Source organism: Eptesicus fuscus, chromosome 10, assembly GCF_027574615.1.
Source record: "Eptesicus fuscus isolate TK198812 chromosome 10, DD_ASM_mEF_20220401, whole genome shotgun sequence".
NCBI lineage: Eukaryota > Metazoa > Chordata > Mammalia > Chiroptera > Vespertilionidae > Eptesicus > Eptesicus fuscus.
The window spans coordinates 2,134,426-2,150,460 of NC_072482.1; the positions used below are offsets into that span (position 1 = coordinate 2,134,426).

The following is a 16,035-nucleotide window of genomic DNA, read 5'->3' on the forward strand; positions in this document are numbered from 1 at the left end:
CAGAAACGGGGGCGCCTCTCTCCGGGCCCCGCGTGCAGTCCCCGTCCCCGAGGAGTGCTGCTGGGCATGCGGTCCTGTGGGGACTGGGTGGGGCATCTGACCGCCTGGGGGAGGGGTGGGAGGGCGCCGGAGGAGGTGACATCTAAGAGGCTCTGAAGGCCGAGGACTTGGGAAGAGAGCGAGGCTCGATGAGGGGTTTGAGGCAGGAGAAAGGGTATGAAAGGCCAGGCAGGGAGCAGGGCAGGGCCCGGCGTGGGACGCATGAGGCCGGAATTTGGATTTGGTGGGCGGTGGAAGAGATGGGGCTGGAGTCGACTTAGGAAGGGCTGTTTGCCCGCCCTCTGGGTCGCCCCCTCCCACCCCCGATTCCGTGCGACTTAAAGTCCTGGACTTCCCAGCACTGCAGAGGCCGCCCAGGCTGTGGTGTGTGCCCCAGGCTGGCCCATCAGGCCTCGCTTCCCACAGCCGTCACCATGCTGACGGCATAAGCCCATGGGTGAGAGCCGGGGGTTCAGCTGCAGCTGTGGTCCCGTTTGCTGCCCACCCCAGCAGCCCCGGCCCATGTCTCCCACCGGCTCTGCCACCGGGACCCGCAGTTAATTCTCCAGGCCAGTGGGTGGGACAGCTGGGACCTCAACCCAGGCTCTCAGCCACACAGCCTGTGCTCGGCACAGCTCTGAGCGGGGGGACCCTCCACCCCGGTGCTGGGGTCAGATTGGAGCCAGGGCTGAGGAATCGGGATGGCGTGGGCCTCGGGTCACCTCTAACCTTTAACCCCAGGAGGCCTACCCTCTCCCTGAACCATGCCCTCCTCTTTGGCAGGGCCTCTCCTCTGAGTCCCCCAACCGACACCTCATCCCTAAAGTTGGTCCCTGATAGTCCTACTTGGTCCAGGGGACCTCTTATGGCCCCTGCTCCCAGGATGAGGTGGCCCCTGACCCCAGCTGTGGCTATTGAGCTCCTTCCTGGGGACTTTGGGGGCACGGGGGGCGCGTTGAGTTGTGCTGGGAAGCCCAGTGCCCTTGGCTGGACCTTAACCTGTGGACTGTGACCCCAAAGGCGGTCCTGTTCGGCCGACCTGGGAGTAGGTGCCGCGGCCGCAGAGCAGGAGGAGGAGGGGGCCGGCCCCAGGGCCTCGCTCTCCCTGCCCTGGCTCCTGCCCTCAGGGCCTCAGATACCCCTGGCATTTATAAAGCAGTTCCTATTTCTGGCTTAAGTTCCTCAAGGTGGTCTCTTTCTTGCAACCAAAAAGCATCAGGCACACGGTAAGAGCTCCAAATTGGGGACCATACAGTTCTTCGTCTTCAACTTTTGAGAGTGAAATGGGCAATGATAACAATCACACGGACCAACGCGGGAACCCAGCAAGCCCGCCACGCGGTCTCCCGCCTGTGCACGGGGAGAGCAGCACACACACCGCTCAGCTCGTCTTGTTTCCAGAGGGTCCTGGGGCACGTGAGGCCGGGACGCCATTTCCCGGAGAGACAGACTCTGCAGCATCGGCAGAGGGAGAGGGCGGGGCCAGGGCGGGCCACTCTCCCGAGTGGAGTGGCTGGTGCGGGCCGGAGGCTGATGCCGCCTGTGCAAGGTCAGGGTCGCGCCCTCCTTCCGCTCTTCTTGATGGATCACCGGAGAAAGGCCGGTTCTTTGAAATATGGACTCCCCAAGGCCAACGGGCCTGCTGCCCTCCCAAGAATGTGCCATCCTGTGGGCGGGCCCGTGGCCGGGGCGAGGCAAGGAGTCAAGGGCCCCAGAGCAGCCCCGGCAGCAAGATGTATGGGGGGCCCAGAGCTATAAGTGCCGCCGGGCTCGGCCGGGCCTCCAGCCATGCTGCTCCTCGGCCTGCTGCTGCTGACCGCGCTGGCCGGCGCCCGCCTGCTCTGGGGCCAGTGGCAGCGCAGGAGCCTCCACCTCCCACCTCTTGCCCCTGGCTTCCTGCACCTGCTGCAGCCCAACCTCCCCACCCACCTGCTGCGCCTGGCTCAGACCCTCGGGCCTGTGTACAGGCTCCGCCTCGGGCTGCAAGGTGAGCGCCCCCTCCCGCCTGCCTGCCCTCCACGGAGGGGCAGGGGACTCTGCTGACCTCGCGTTGCGCTCCCCAGATGTGGTGGTGCTGAACTCTAAGAAGACCATTGAGGAGGCCATGGTCAAGAAGTGGGTGGACTTTGCCGGCAGACCCCAGATACCATCCTGTAAGGGGTGGGCAGAAGCGGGCTGGGGCCGGCGGGGAAGGCAGGCCGTGCTTCCTGGCCCCCCTGACCCCACCCCGACTCGCAGACCAACTGGTGTCCCGGCACAACCAGGACCTCTCCCTCGGGGACTACTCCCCGCTCTGGAAGGCGCACAAGAAGCTCACGCGCTCCGCCCTGCTGCTGGGCATGCGCGGCTCCGTGGAGCCCCTGGTGGAGCAGCTGACCCAGGGGTTCTGTGAGGTAGGCCGCCCCCCCACAGTCCGCTGCCCCCCGCCCCCCAGCCGCCCTGCAGCCCGCGCTTCCTCCACAGCGCCTGCGGGCCCGGGCCGGCGCCCCGGTGGCCATCCAGGAGGAGTTCTCTCTCCTCACCTGCAGCATCATCTGTCACCTCACCTTTGGAGACCAGGTAAAGGCCCTCACCTCACGCGGGCCCCGCCCAGCCTCCGCCCTCCGGCCCTCACCTGGCTGCACGCCCCCCCCCCCGCCCCCGCAGGAGGACGCCGTGGTGCGTGCCCTTCACGACTGTGTGCAGGACTTGATGAGGACCTGGGACCACTGGTCCATCCACATTTTGGACATCCTTCCCTTTCTCAGGGTGAGGCGGGGGCCGGGCCCGGGCCCGGCGGGGGGGGGGGGGGCGGGGGCGGGCGTCCTTCCCGCAGCCACTCTCTCCTGCTCCCTGCCCAGTTCTTCCCCAGCCCCGGCCTCCGGCGGCTGCAGCAGGCCATGGAGAACAGGGACCGCATGGTGGAGGGGCAGCTGAGGCGGCACAAGGTGGGCACCGCGCGCGGCCGGCCCGGAGCCCGGGCGTGGGGCTGCCCAGGGCAGGCGGCTCTCGGCAGCCGGGCGCTCAGGGGCCTCCCTCCCCAGGAGAGCATGGTGGCCGGCCGCTGGCGGGACGCCACGGACTACATGCTGCAGGGGGTGGGGAAGCCACCGGCCGAGCGGGGCTCCGGGCAGCTCCTCGAGGGGCACGTGCACATGTCCGTGGTGGACCTTTTCATCGGCGGCACCGAGACCACCTCGACCACCCTGTCCTGGGCTGTGGCGTTTCTGCTTCACCACCCTGAGGTGCGCCCCTCCCTCCACCGGGTGCAGGCGGTGCTGGCCGGGCCGGGCCGCCTCCGAACGGGCACAGGGGCGCCCGCCGGGGCTCCAGGGCAGGCTGGCCCGCACTAGGCTGGCCCCATTTCCCAGGTCCAGAGGCGACTGCAGGAGGAGTTGGACCGCGAGCTGGGCCCCGGGGCCTGGCGCTCCCGAGTCCCCTACAAGGACCGCGCGCGGCTGCCCCTGCTCAACGCCACCATCGCGGAGGTGCTGCGCCTGCGGCCCGTCGTGCCCCTGGCCCTGCCACACCGCACCACGCGGCCCAGCAGGTGACTCCCGAGCGGTGGGTGCCTGGATGGCAGGCGGGTCCTGGCGGGCCTCTGACTCCACCCTGCCCTCAGCATCTCCGGCTACGACATCCCCGAGGGCACGGTTGTCATCCCCAACCTCCAAGGTGCCCACCTGGACGAGACGGTCTGGGAGCGGCCACACGAGTTCTGGCCTGGTGCGTGTGGTGTGGGGCGGGTGCCCGTGGCGGGAGGGTGCGGGCCGGTGCCCGCTGCTGACCGGGTCTGTCCTCCCTCTCCCCCGCCTCCCCGCCCCGCAGACCGCTTCCTGGCCCCGGGCGGGAGCCCCGGCGCGCTGGCCTTTGGCTGTGGGGCGCGGGTGTGCCTGGGCGAGCCGCTGGCGCGCCTGGAGCTGTTCGTGGTGCTGAGGCGCCTGCTGCAGGCCTTCACGCTGCTGCCGCCCGCCGGCGCCCTGCCCTCCCTGCAGCCCCCGCCCCACGGCGGCGTCAACCTCACGGTGCAGCCTTTCCAGGTGTGGCTGCAGCCCCGGGGAGCGGACGCCCAGGGCCAGGGCCCCGGCCAGTGACGGGCAGGATGCGTGCCAAGCTCGTGCCTCAGTTTCTCCTTTTATTGCTTCTGTACACCCCCACCCCCCTGTAAACAAAGTGCTGTGAGAGCGCGGTGGAGGAAGCCTCCTCTGGGGCGGGCGGTGGCGGGCCCTGGCTCTCCTCGCGGCCCCTCAGTGCTCGGCGGGCACGCCTGGCTGCGGAGAGGGAGCTGCTCAGCCTCCCCCGGCGGGCGCCCGGTAGCCTCTGGGTCTCAGCTTCATCTCCGTGAAGGGCACGGAGAACTCGAAGCCCTTCCAGTGGTACCAGCTCACTCCCTGGAAGGGAGGTGGGGTCAGAGCACACCCCCATCCGCTGCTCCCCCCGCCCCGCGCCCTGGTTCCCAGAAACCCCTCAACCGCCTGCCCTCCCCGCTGCCTCCCAACCCCACAGCAGAGCTGGCCCTTCCCACCCAATAAACGACCTCATCCCCAAAGCACGCGAGGGCGCTGTTCCACCCACGGAGGAGGCGGGGGCGGGGGCGGGGGGGGACCCTCAGTAACCCGCCCGCCCTGCGGTCAGCCAGGCAGCGGCGCACCTGGTGGTCCACTGTGCTCCCGTAGAGCCCGTTGAGGTTGGCATAGTGGCAGTTCCTGTACCACCAGGCCCCTCGGTAGGAGACGGCGCAGGAGATGAGCAAGTTGTTGGGGTCTCGGTCTCGGGCAGAGAAGACACTGCCACTGTGGTAGCTCATGGAGTCCCCTGCGGGTGGGCAAGGTGCCCAGTGAGGGCCTCCCCCGCGCGGCCCGCCCCAGGCCCGGCCCTCACCTGCCCCGCCCCAGGCCCGGCCCTCACCTGCCCCGCCCCAGGCCCCGCCCTCACCTGCCCCGCGCCAGGCCCGGCCCTCACCTGCCCCGCCCCAGGCCCGGCCCTCACCCGCCCCGCCCCAGGCCCGGCCCTCACCTGCCCCGCCCCAGGCCCGGCCCTCACCTGCCCCGCCCCAGGCCCCGCCCTCACCTGCCCCGCCCCAGGCCCCGCCCTCACCTGCCCCGCCCCAGGCCCCGCCCTCACCTGCCCCGCCCCAGGCCCGGCCCTCACCTGCCGTGCCGTGGTAGCCCTCCAGGTGGAGGCGGTAGTAGTCAGCAGCTGAGTTTACCCGGAAGGAGTCGTACTGGGCAAACGCCACCTCGCCCCCGGCCCGCAGGTCCACACGCATGGAGTAGTCCCCGGCGCTCGTCAGGCTGTGCAGGGCCTCGTTGCCTGGGGGCGGGACCCTGCTCTCACCGGGGCTCTGCTGTGCACCGGGCGCCGTCCCTTCCCCGTCCCCCAATCCCTGTGGGGCACTGACCCAGCCAGAACTCCCCGGAGATGTTCCCAAAACCATGGGCGTAGTCCTCCCAGTCCCTCCAGAAGTCCGTGCGTCCGTCCATGCGGCGCTGGAACACCTGGGAAGCAGGTGGCACCTCAGCTGTGAGCCCTGGGCAGCAGCCCGCCCGCCCCGGCCGGCCCAGCTCCGGCTGCACCCACCAGCCAGCCGCCCCCGTCCGTCTCCATGTCACAAAACACGTCCAGCGGGCGCGCTCGGTCTCCATTGAGGAAGATGGTGGTGGTTCTGGAGGTGCCCGCCCCGTTCTGCATCTCCTCCCCACAGTCCCGGGGGAAGGGGACCTGCAGTCCACCTGGGGGGGGGGGGGCACGGAGGGTCAGTCCTGCTTCCAAACCCTAGACCCCTGCTGCCCACGCAGCCCCGGCCCAGGCCCCGCCCCGGCACCGGTGGTGAAGGAGGTGGACATGGGCGGCGTGAGGCCCTCGCCCCACACGGCCCGGAGCCAGGCTCTGTAGGTGGTGGCGGGAAAGAGGCCCAGGAGCTGGTGAGAGGTGGCGCTTCCTGGGAGCAGGATCTCCTGTGGGACAGAGAAGGGCAGGTCGGGGACACGGAGGCGGAGCCCCACGGGGGGGGGGGGCAGCGGCAGCCCCTGGAATGGAACCAGGGAGGGGCGTGGCCAGTGGGCAGGGCGGGCACCTGGGTCTGTCCATCAGGGGTGTCGTAGGTGAGCAGGTAGCCAGTGGGCAGGACTTGGGGCTCAGTCCAAGTAAGCAGGGCCGTGCGGGGGGTCACTTCTTTGGCCTCCAAGTCCCGGGGGCCCTCCAAACCTGGCAGGGGAATGGGAAGAGAAGATGGAGAGGAGGCCCTTTGCACCTGCCCTCCCCGCCCCACCCCTCACAGGAGGTACCTGTGGTGAAGGTGATGCTGGCTGCAGACGTGAGGTTGGGGCCCCGAAGGCCATGCACGGTGGCTGTGTAGTTGGTGTGGAGCTCCAGGCCCTGCAGGGGGTAGTCCACAGCGCTGCCCGGGGCCGAGGCCTGTAGAGGGGGGGCTGGGCATGGGAGGGGGGCATCAGAGGCTGCCCGCAGCCCTGCCGCAGCCCAGGCCGCCTCAGCTCTTCCTCCCCACCCTCGTCCCCCCGGGAGCCGGCGCCGCTCACCGCCGGGGGCTGTGACCCTGACCGCGTAGGTGTCCACCGGAGCCTGGGGCGGCTTCCAGTGCAGCTGGGCGGTTCCCTCCGTCAAGTTCAGCGCACGCAGCTGGGTGGGGCCGTCTGGAACTGGGGGGAGGGAGGCTCAGGGCGGACCTCCCTTCCCAAACCCTGCCGGGCCTCTGGTCCACGACTGGACCCTCCGACACCCCTCCCCTCTCTGGCCACTCAGCCAACTCCCGCCGTGGCCCCCCGCCCCGCCCCGCCGCCCCGCCTCTCACCCGTGGTGAGGAAGCCGGTAAGCGGCTCGCTCTCCTCGAAGCCTCGGACGGACACCACGGTCACCTCATAGTGAGCGCCTGGGACCAGCCCCCCGAGCTGCTGGGTCCGGGCTCCGCCGCCCACCTGCACGCTCCGGGGCTCCCCTGGAAACACAGTGGGCTCGGGAGCTGCGGGGAAGCCAGGAGGGCTGCGGGGGGGGGGGGGGGGGGCGCAGAGTGGAGGGCGCAGGGGACACGAGACCAGCGCGGACATGGGCAAAGGGGGTCACCTCCGTCCACCAGCTGGTAGGACACTTTGAAGCTGTCGGCTCTGGATGGTGGGGGCGTCCAGCTGACCTTGACGGAGGTCTCCCCAATTTCGCTGAACTGTAGGTCCCGGGGGCTCTCCAGAACTGAGGGAGAGGTGTGCCGAGTAACGGGGGTGAGGACCTGGGGCGGGGCTCCTGTTCGGGATGCCCCCTCCCGCCCTGGGCCCGCTGACGCCAAGCAGGGCACGCACTCCGCAGCCCTGCGCACCAGCTCCGGCGGGGCTCACCTGGGCTGAGGGTCCGGGCAGTGCCCTGCACGCTGTCGGCCTGGTGGGGCCCGCGCAGCCCGTACAGCGTGAGGCTGTACAGCGTCCCGGGGCGCAGGTCCCGGAGCACGGCCGAGAGCCGCGTCCCCGGCACGGTCACCTCCCGCTGCAGCAGGGGACGCGGGTGCGGCTCCAGCGTGCTGGCCGCTGGGACCCCGTAGCGGAGCAGGAAGGAGTCGAAGGCCCCAGGGGGGGCCTCCCAGCTGAGCCGCATGGAGCTGGTGGTCACGTCCGTCACGGACAGCTGGGACAGCCGGGGCCCTGGCTCCCCCGGCGTCCGCCCGGCAGGAGCCGACCCTGCACGGGGCGGGGGGGAGGAGGTTGAGGCAGAAGCGTGCCGGCTGGGAGACTCGGGGCAGGTTCCCTGCCACCCCGGCCCAGTCCCTCCTCTGTGGATGGCGCTGAGGAGGGCTGGGTCCCCAGCACGTGCAGAGCCAGGGCTGTTGGCCCAGCGCTTCCTTCCGACGGCCCCCCTCATGTTCTTTCCCTGCTCGCCACTCTGGGCACCCTCCCTCCCCTCCCCCCGGGCCGCCTGACGCTACCTGTGGTGCCCTCCGCGGAGACGGGCCCCAGGCGCTTCCCTTGGTGGAGGCCGTAGAGGAAGAACTTGTAGGGGGTGCTGGCCTCCAGGCCTGACACGCGCACCTCGTCCTGGTCCCCACCCACGAGCAAGGCCTGGGGCTGCCTGTCGGCGTCCCAATACTGCACCACGAAGGAGTCGAAGGGGCCCCGGGCCACCGTCCATGCGAGGCGCAGGGAGTCCGGGGTGCTGTCGGTCACGGCCAGCTCCCCCAGGCGGGGCCCTCCAGGGGTCTCGGGGGCCGCTGTGGCAGCTTGCCAGGGGGCGGGTGTGTCCTCTTCCGGGGCTGGGGGAGAAGCCCAGGGGAGAAGCTGTGTGTGTATGAGCATGTCTGTGTGCATGTGAGTGCATTCGAGTGTGTGCACGTCTCGTGCGTGTGTGCGTGTGTGTGTGCACACAGCAGGCCCTCCCGACTCCATTGCATCGGCTCCTGAGTGGCCCAGGGCTGAGGGGGGACCTGGCATGGAAGCCAGGTGGGGGGAGGGAGGGCCTGAGGCCCTTCCAGCATCTTTCTTCTCTGGAATCTGCCACATCCCTGCTCTGGCCGAGAGGCCTGCCACCCTGGTCTCCCTGGGCACCAGCTCTGTGGCCACGACTGCTCTGTGGGCTCCTTCGCCAGGTCTGAATTGGAGCTGCCGACCGCCTCCACCCGTGTCTCCCCCACCCCCACTCTGTGCTGAGGGCCTGGGGTGGAGGCGGCTGGTGAAGAAGGGGCAAGCCTGGGGGCTGCTGCTGCTCCGGGGGCTGTGGGGAGAGGGGCGATTCTTAGAGCTGCCTACACCTCAGCCCTGGCAACTTCCGGGTCGTGGGCGTCTGGGAAAGGGTCCCTGAAGCGTGGCTCCAAGGACAGCGCCCGAGGGGACAGACCACGCTGCAGGAGGCAGGCCCAGACCCACCCACTTCCCATCCCTGCGCACCCCTGGCCGCACAGCTGGGAGGAGCGGCGGGAGGAGCGGGGCAGAGCCGGGAGACCTCCCGCGTTGGGTGCGGGCAGGGCTCGTGGAGAAGTCTGTCTCCGGTCCCCTTGGGACGGTCCAGCGAAGAGAATCATGGAGTCCGAGAGCCCCTGGCCCCAACGGGCCATGCACCCCACCCTTGTCTGTGGCTTGTGGTCCTGGGAGTGGGTGAGGGTCAGAGACCCCCTCCGCCCCTCCCGGTGACACCAGCCGCTCCCGTACGCCCACCTCTTGCTCCTGGGCTGGGCAGAGGGAGGGGATGCGGGCGCTTCCTGACTCCAGGAGCTTGTTCATGACCTCTGTGCAGGTGCGGAGACAGGGCAGGGGGACGCTTGCCCTGGGCCACACAGCTGGCACTGGGACGTGAACACAGGTCTGCGGGCCGAGGCCGGGCTCTTACTGCATCGCCAGCAGGGACTGGACGACGCGCGCACGCCCAGTGCTCAGAGCAGGCCGGCAGGGCAGGGCCCGGGTGTTTGCTTTCGGTGCCGTGGCTGCCGCGCCCGGGCCAGCTCTGGGGAAGGTGGGGGCAGGGCTGGGCTCACCTGTGGTGCCCTCAGCAGAGACGGGGCCCAGCTGCTTCCCGCCTGCCAGCCCGTAGAGCAGGAACCTGTACTTCCTGTGGGGCTCCAGGCCGCCGACGGTGGCCTCGCGCTGGTCTGCGGCCACAGGCACCGCCCGGGGCTGCCCGTCCCCGTCCTTGTACTGGACCACGAAGGAGTCGAATGTGCCCTGGGGGACCGTCCACGAGAGGCCCACGGAGTCGGGCGTCACACCTGTCACGGTCAGCTGCCCCAGGCGCGGCGGTTCTGTGTCTGGAACTGGAAAGGAGAGAGGTGCGTGGAGAGGACAGAAAAGGTGACCGAAGCAGACAGAGCTTCCTCGGGCCACGTGTCAGGAAGGGGAAGCAGAGGCGGGACAAGAGCAGCCGGGAAGCCCAGCCGGCACGCACCAGAAGGTCACCGGTTCGATCCCGGCCAGGGCACAGGCCCGGGCTGCGGGCTCCATCCCCAGTGGGGGGCGTGCAGGAGGCAGCTGGTTGATGTTTCTCTCTCATCATTGATGTTTCTATCTCTCTCCCTCGCCCTTCCTCTCTTTCTAAAATCAATAAAAACACTGGGGATGGACCTTGCAATCCGGGCATGTGCCCTGACCAGAATCAAACCACGACCATTCAGTCCTCAGACCGACGCTCTAGCCCAGTGGTCAGCAAACTGTGGCTCGAGAGCCACATGCGGCTCTTTGGCCCCTTGAGTTTTTAGCAAAGGCCAGCTTAGGAGTATCCTAATTAAGTTAATAACAATGTATCTACCTATAGAGTTTAAGTTTAAAAAATTTGGCTCTCAAAAGAAATTTCAATCGTTGTACTGTTGATATTGGCTCTGTTGACTAATGAGTTTGCCGACCACTGCTCTAGCCACTGAGCAAACCAGCTGGGGCAATAAAAATATATTTTAAAAAAAGAGGAGCCAGGGAAGAAGCGGGTGTCCCTCGGGATAAGAGGACAGGGAGAAGGACGGGGTGAGGGATAGGGAGAGCACAGGACTGGATTTCACAGGACCCGGAAAGACGTGGGTCTGGAGGCCCACGGTCAGCAGTGTGGAGCACAGAACATGACCTTCCCATTGTTGCCACAAGGGGGCGAAGGACGGCCACAGGCTCCAGGGTGAAGGTGGCCTTTGGCCCGCACTCACGGGTCTTAGCGTCCGCAGAGAGTGGGCCGTGCCTTTTCTTTTTTTTTTTTTTTTTTTTTTTTTTTTTTTTTTAATATTTTTATTGAGGTATTATATGTGTACATATCTTACTGTTACCCCCCCCCCACCCCACACCCACACATGCCCTCCCCCCCCAGAGTTTTGCGTCCATTGTTTATGCTTATATGCATGCATACAAGTCCTTCGTTTGATTTCATAACTCCCCCACCTTTCCCAAACTTTCCCCCTGTACTTTGAAAGTCTGTTTGATGCTTTACTGTCTCTGTATCTATCTTTTTGTTCACCACTTTATAATGTTCTTTACTATCCCTAAATGAGTGAGATCATGTGGTATTTTTCTTTCATTGACTGGCTTATTTCACTTAGCATAATGTTCTCCAATTCCATCCAGGTTGCTGCAAATGATGAGAATTCCTTCTTTTTTATGGCAGCATAGTATTCCATTGTGTAGATGTACCACAGTTTTCCGATCCAGTCATCTGCCGATGGGCACCTAGGCTGTTTCCAAATCTTAGCTATTGTAAATTGTGCTGCTATGAACATAGTGGTGCATATATCCTTTCTGATTGGTGTTTCTAGTTTCTTTGGATATATTCCCAGGAGTGGGATTACTGGGTCAAATGGGAGTTCCATTTTCAGTTTTTTTAGGAAACTCCATACTGTTCTCCACAGTGGCTGCACCAGTCTGCATTCCCACCAGCAGTGCACGAGGGTTCCTTTTTCTCCGCATCCTCGCCAACACTTGTTGTTTGTTGATTTGTTGATGATAGCCATTCTGACAGGTGTGAGATGGTACCTCATTGTTGTTTTGATTTGCATCTCTCGGATAATAAGTGACTTTGAACATGTTTTCATGTGTCTCTTGGCCTTCCTTCTGTCTTCTTTTGAAAATATTCTGTTTAGGTCTGTTGCCCATTTTTTTATTGGATCATTTATCTTCCTCTTATTGAGTTGCATAAGCTGCCTGTAGATGTTGGAGATTAAACCTTTGTCAGTGATAGCATTTGCAAATATGTTTTCCCATGCAGTGGGCTTTCTTGTTGTTTTGTTGATGGTTTCTTTTGCTGTAAAAAAGCTTTTTATTTTGATGTAGTCCCATTTGTTAATTTTCTCTTTAGCTTCCATTGCCCTAGGGGCAGTATCAGTGAAGAAGTTCTTGTGGCATATGTCTGAGATTTTGTTGCCTGTGGATTCCTCTAGTATTTTTATGGTTTCCCGTCTTATGTTTAAGTCCTGTATCCATTTTGAGTTTATTTTTGTGTATGGTGTAAGTTGGTGATCTAGTTTCATTTTTTTGCATGTATCTGTCCAGTTTTCCCAACACCATTTATTGAAGAGACTTGTATGTTCATGCCTCCTTTGTATGTTCATGCCTCCTTTGTCAAATATTAATTGAGCATAGTGGTTTGGGTCGATATCTGGGTTCTCTATTCTGTTCCATTGATCAATATGTCTGTTCTTGTGCCAGTACCAGGCTGTTTTGAGAACAGTGGCTTTGTAATACAGCTTGAAATCTGGTATTGAGATCCCACCTACTTTATTCTTCTTTCTGAGGATTGCTGAGGCTAGTCGGGGTCTTTTTTTATTCCAGATGAATTTTTGGAGAGTTCTTTCTAGGTCTGTGAAATATGCTGTTGGTATTTTGATGGGGAGTGCATTGAATCTGTAGATTGCTTTGGGTAGTATGGACATTTTAATGATGTTGATTCTACCAATCCAGGAACATGGTATGTTCTTCCATCTGTTTACGTCTTCCTCTATCTCTTTTTTCAGTGTCCTGTAGTTTTCTGCGTATAGGTCTTTTACCTCCTTAGTTAAGTTTATTCCTAGGTATCTTAATTTTTTTGGTGCGATGGTAAATGGGATTGCTTTTTTAGTCTCTCTTTCTGTAAGTTCATTATTGGTGTATAGAAAAGCCATAGATTTCTTGGCGTTAATTTTGTATCCCGCTACATTGCCGAATTCATTTATTAAGTCTATTAGTTTTTTGATGGAATCTTTTGGGTTTTTTATGTACAATATCATGTCATCTGCAAATAAGGACAGCTTCACTTCTTCTTTTCCAATTTGGATGCCTCTTATTTCTTCTTCTTGCCTAATTGCGATAGCTAATACTTCCAGTACTATGTCAAACAGGAGTGGTGAGAGTGGGCATCCCTGTCTTGTTCCTGTTCTTAGGGGAAATGGTTTTAGTTTTTGCCCATTGAGTATGATGTTTGCTGTGGGTTTATCATAAATAGCTTTTATTATGTTGAGGTATGAGCCTTCTATTCCCACCTTGTTGACAAGCCTACTTCAAAAAACAAGAAACAATGGTAATAAATTACCTAACCCAACAACTCAAAGAGTTAGAGAGAGAGCAACAAGATAAGCCCAGTGTAAGCAGAAGGAAAGAAATAATAAAGATCAGAGCGGAGATAAACGACATAGAGACCAAAGAAACAATACAAAAGATCAACAAAACCAAGAGCTGGTTCTTTGAAAGGATAAACAAGATTGATGGACCTCTAGCCAGGCTCACCAAGAAGCAAAGAGAGAGGACCCAAATAAACAAAATCAGAAATGAAAGAGGTGAAATAACAACAGACCCCGACGAAATACAAAGGATTGTTACAAAATACTACGAACAACTCTATTCCAACAAACTGGACAACCTAGAGGAAATCGACATATTCCTAGAAAAATACAACCTTCCAAAACTCAATCAGGAAGATTCTAAACAGCTCAACATGCCAGTAACTATGGAAGAAATTGAAGCAGTCATCAAAAAGCTTCCGGCAAACAAAAGCCCGGGGCCAGATGGCTTCACAGGAGAGTTTTATCAAACTTTCAAGGAAGAACTAAAACCTATCCTCCTCAGACTATTCCAAAAAATTCAAGAGGAAGGAACACTTCCAGGCTCCTTCTATGAAGCCAGCATCACCCTAATACCAAAACCAGATAAAGACAACTCAATGAAAGAGAATTACAGGCCAATATCCCTCATGAACATTGATGCCAAAATCCTCAACAAAATTCTAGCAAATCGGCTCCAGCAGTACATCAGAAAGATCATACACCATGACCAAGTAGGATTTATTCCAGGAATGCAAGGATGGTACAATATCCGCAAATCAATAAACGTGATACATCACATAAACAAATTGAGAGATAAAAATCACATAGTCATATCAATAGATGCAGAAAAAGCATTTGACAAAATCCAACACCCTTCCTTTTCCCATCCTGCACTCCGAAGAGGAGGAACTTGTACTTGCGGGCCGGGGCCAGGCCCGAGACGGTGACCTCCCGGAGGTCTCCGCCCACGGGCACTGCCTGGGGCTGCCCCTGCGCGTCCCTGTACTGGACCAGGAAGGAGTCGAAAGGGCCCTGGGCCGCCGTCCAGGACAGGTGCACCGAGTCCGAGGTCACGGCGGCCACAGCCAGCCCCTCCAGGCGGGGTGCCACCGGGGGCTCCGAGGGCAGGGCGGCTGGAACAGAGCAGAGGAGGCTCAGGGTTCAGTGGCCCGAGACAGGGGTCCTTTCTGGCTACGAAACAAACATCGGAGCAAACTGCTCTCAGGGGATCACGGGGCCCGGCAGGGCAGGTGCCGCTCCCCGGCAGCCCCCCTGTGGGGACGGACGGCTGCAGAGGGAGCACCTCTGCTCACAAAGGGCCAGTGCATTCAGAGCAGGAGCCGGGCCCAGGCGCAGACACAGACGGCCTGGCTCCACCCACCCGGGGGCCACCACGTGGCCCAGCCAGGGGCCTAGGAGGCCGCACAGCAACACAGCAGCAGCCAGAGGCTCCCACCCAGGGAAGGAACAAAGCTACTGGATGAGGCCGGGTTCCAGGACACTGACCGACTGACAACAATCACCACCATCCTCGCACGTCCGAGGACCAGGGGCCGGGGCGCCGTGGGGAAGGGAGAGGGCCAGGCCCTGTGTGAGGGGGGGGGGGGGCCGAGAGGAGCAGAGCGACCGCCGCCCGCCCCACTCACCGGTGAGGCCCAGGGTGGACGCGGGGCCCACGCGCCGCCCCCCGTGCAGGCCGTACAGGTGCATCTTGTACTTGCGCCCCGGCTCCAGGCCCCGCACGGTGACCTCGCTCTCCTCACCCCCGACACGCACCACCTGGGGCCGCCCGTCCCTGTCCTTGTACTGGACGGTGAAGGCGTCGAAGTGGCCCCGGGGGACGGTCCAGGACAGGCTCAGCGAGTCCGGGGAGGACCCCGTCACCGTCAGCTCCCCCAGCAGGGGCTCCTGGGGGGGCTCTGGGGCCTCCGTGCTGGGCTCTGTGGGGCTGGGGGTCTCCTCCTCTGCAGCTGAGGAGGACAGACACGGGGAGGGTGAGGCAGGCCCCATGGGGATGCCCGGTCTTCTCCCAAGCCCTGGTCACGACCGGGCCCCGGTCACTGCAGGGAGCCCGTCCGGGGCAGCCTCGCTGACAGGCCCAGAGCCTCGGGGTCCCCTGTGGGCCGGCAGCCCCCGCACAGCCCAGGGGCCCTTCTCCGCCCGGGGGCCCCGCTGGTCCTCAGGGAGCCCAGGGGAGGCACCAAGGGCGCCACGGCTCAGCCTGGAGCAGAGGGGCCCCTGCACCCACTCAGCCATCACGAGTGTGACCCCCTGCGGGCTCCCCGGGGGCCCACCTCCCACTCACCCGTCACCCCGGTGGCAGAGGCGGGGCCCTGGCGCTGGCCGTCGTGGAAGCCGTACAGGTGCATCTTGTACTTGTGGTCCGGCTCCAGGCCCGAGATGGTGACCCCGTCCTCGTGGCCCGGCACCCGCACCGCCTTGGGCTGCCCGTCCCCGTTCTTGTACTGGACCAGGAAGTGGTCAAACTGGCCCTCGGGGACGGTCCAGGAGAGGCTCAGCGAGTCCGGGGAGGACCCCGTCACCGTCAGCGCCCCCAGGCGAGGCTTGACGGGGGGCCCGACAGGGGGCTCAGCTTCGGGGGCTGGAAGAGAGGCAAACAAGCTCTCCTGTTGCTGGAAGAGCTGCTGAGACCCCCACCCTCCTGGTCAGACCAGAAGGGGGCGGCTCTGGCCCGACTAGACCCCTTTCTGGTTAGATCACCCATGTCTTTCCTTACGGGTCCGCCCGACCGGCCACCTCCTGCTCGCGGCCTGCCTGTTCCCTCTGTGCACATGCTCCTTCCCCAGATGCCTTCACGGCTCATGTTGACGCTCCTCTAAGTCCTGTTCAAATGTCACTTTCTCTTCAGGACCTCCCTCGCGTCCCCCACCTATTTAAAGTTTCAATCCTCCCAACTGGAACCTACCTTCTTTAAAAAAATATATATATATATTTTAAAAATAATTCTTTATTATTGAAAGTATTACATATGTCCCCTTTTCCCCTCATTGACCCCTCCAGCCTGCCCTCAATCCCCACCCCAG

General features: G+C 62.4%; 2 protein-coding genes across 2 annotated transcripts in view; one reads left to right on the forward strand and one right to left on the reverse strand.

Annotated features, from left to right (window-relative positions):
* The first annotated feature begins 1,827 nt into the window (after nt 1–1,827).
* Nucleotides 1,828–4,112, forward strand: LOC103300519 (steroid 21-hydroxylase). The gene is made up of 10 exons (XM_008157409.3): nt 1,828–2,026; nt 2,103–2,192; nt 2,278–2,432; nt 2,503–2,598; nt 2,686–2,787; nt 2,880–2,966; nt 3,063–3,263; nt 3,390–3,568; nt 3,641–3,744; nt 3,847–4,112. Exons 1-10 carry the CDS (start codon nt 1,828–1,830, stop codon nt 4,110–4,112), a joined length of 1,479 nt encoding a protein of 492 aa, XP_008155631.1.
* Nucleotides 4,113–4,133: 21 nt separating this feature from the next.
* TNXB (tenascin XB) overlaps nt 4,134–16,035 on the reverse strand; it is a 76,410-nt gene continuing 64,508 nt past the window's right edge. Inside the window, exons 25-42 of the mRNA XM_054721939.1 lie at nt 15,297–15,593; nt 14,638–14,961; nt 13,876–14,124; nt 10,634–10,672; nt 9,485–9,760; nt 7,946–8,269; nt 7,365–7,700; nt 7,099–7,221; nt 6,830–6,973; nt 6,558–6,677; nt 6,306–6,449; nt 6,095–6,225; nt 5,843–5,975; nt 5,599–5,750; nt 5,420–5,516; nt 5,170–5,331; nt 4,670–4,833; nt 4,134–4,409 (exon numbers count right to left, since the gene is read on the reverse strand). Of these exons, the coding sequence (XP_054577914.1) occupies nt 4,308–4,409; nt 4,670–4,833; nt 5,170–5,331; nt 5,420–5,516; nt 5,599–5,750; nt 5,843–5,975; nt 6,095–6,225; nt 6,306–6,449; nt 6,558–6,677; nt 6,830–6,973; nt 7,099–7,221; nt 7,365–7,700; nt 7,946–8,269; nt 9,485–9,760; nt 10,634–10,672; nt 13,876–14,124; nt 14,638–14,961; nt 15,297–15,593 (3,317 nt within the window). The 3' untranslated portion in view covers nt 4,134–4,307. The remainder of the gene's footprint in view (nt 4,410–4,669; nt 4,834–5,169; nt 5,332–5,419; nt 5,517–5,598; nt 5,751–5,842; nt 5,976–6,094; nt 6,226–6,305; nt 6,450–6,557; nt 6,678–6,829; nt 6,974–7,098; nt 7,222–7,364; nt 7,701–7,945; nt 8,270–9,484; nt 9,761–10,633; nt 10,673–13,875; nt 14,125–14,637; nt 14,962–15,296; nt 15,594–16,035) is intronic.

Bases quoted from the DNA above. Each gene is read 5' to 3' on its own strand.
- LOC103300519 (XM_008157409.3), top strand. From the start codon at position 1,828: ATGCTGCTCCTCGGCCTGCTGCTGCTGACCGCGCTGGCCGGCGCCCGC. The intron at 2,193-2,277 runs GTAAGGGGTGGG...CCCGACTCGCAG, and splicing joins CAGACCCCAGATACCATCCT to ACCAACTGGTGTCCCGGCAC. The intron at 2,433-2,502 runs GTAGGCCGCCCC...CTTCCTCCACAG, and splicing joins TGACCCAGGGGTTCTGTGAG to CGCCTGCGGGCCCGGGCCGG.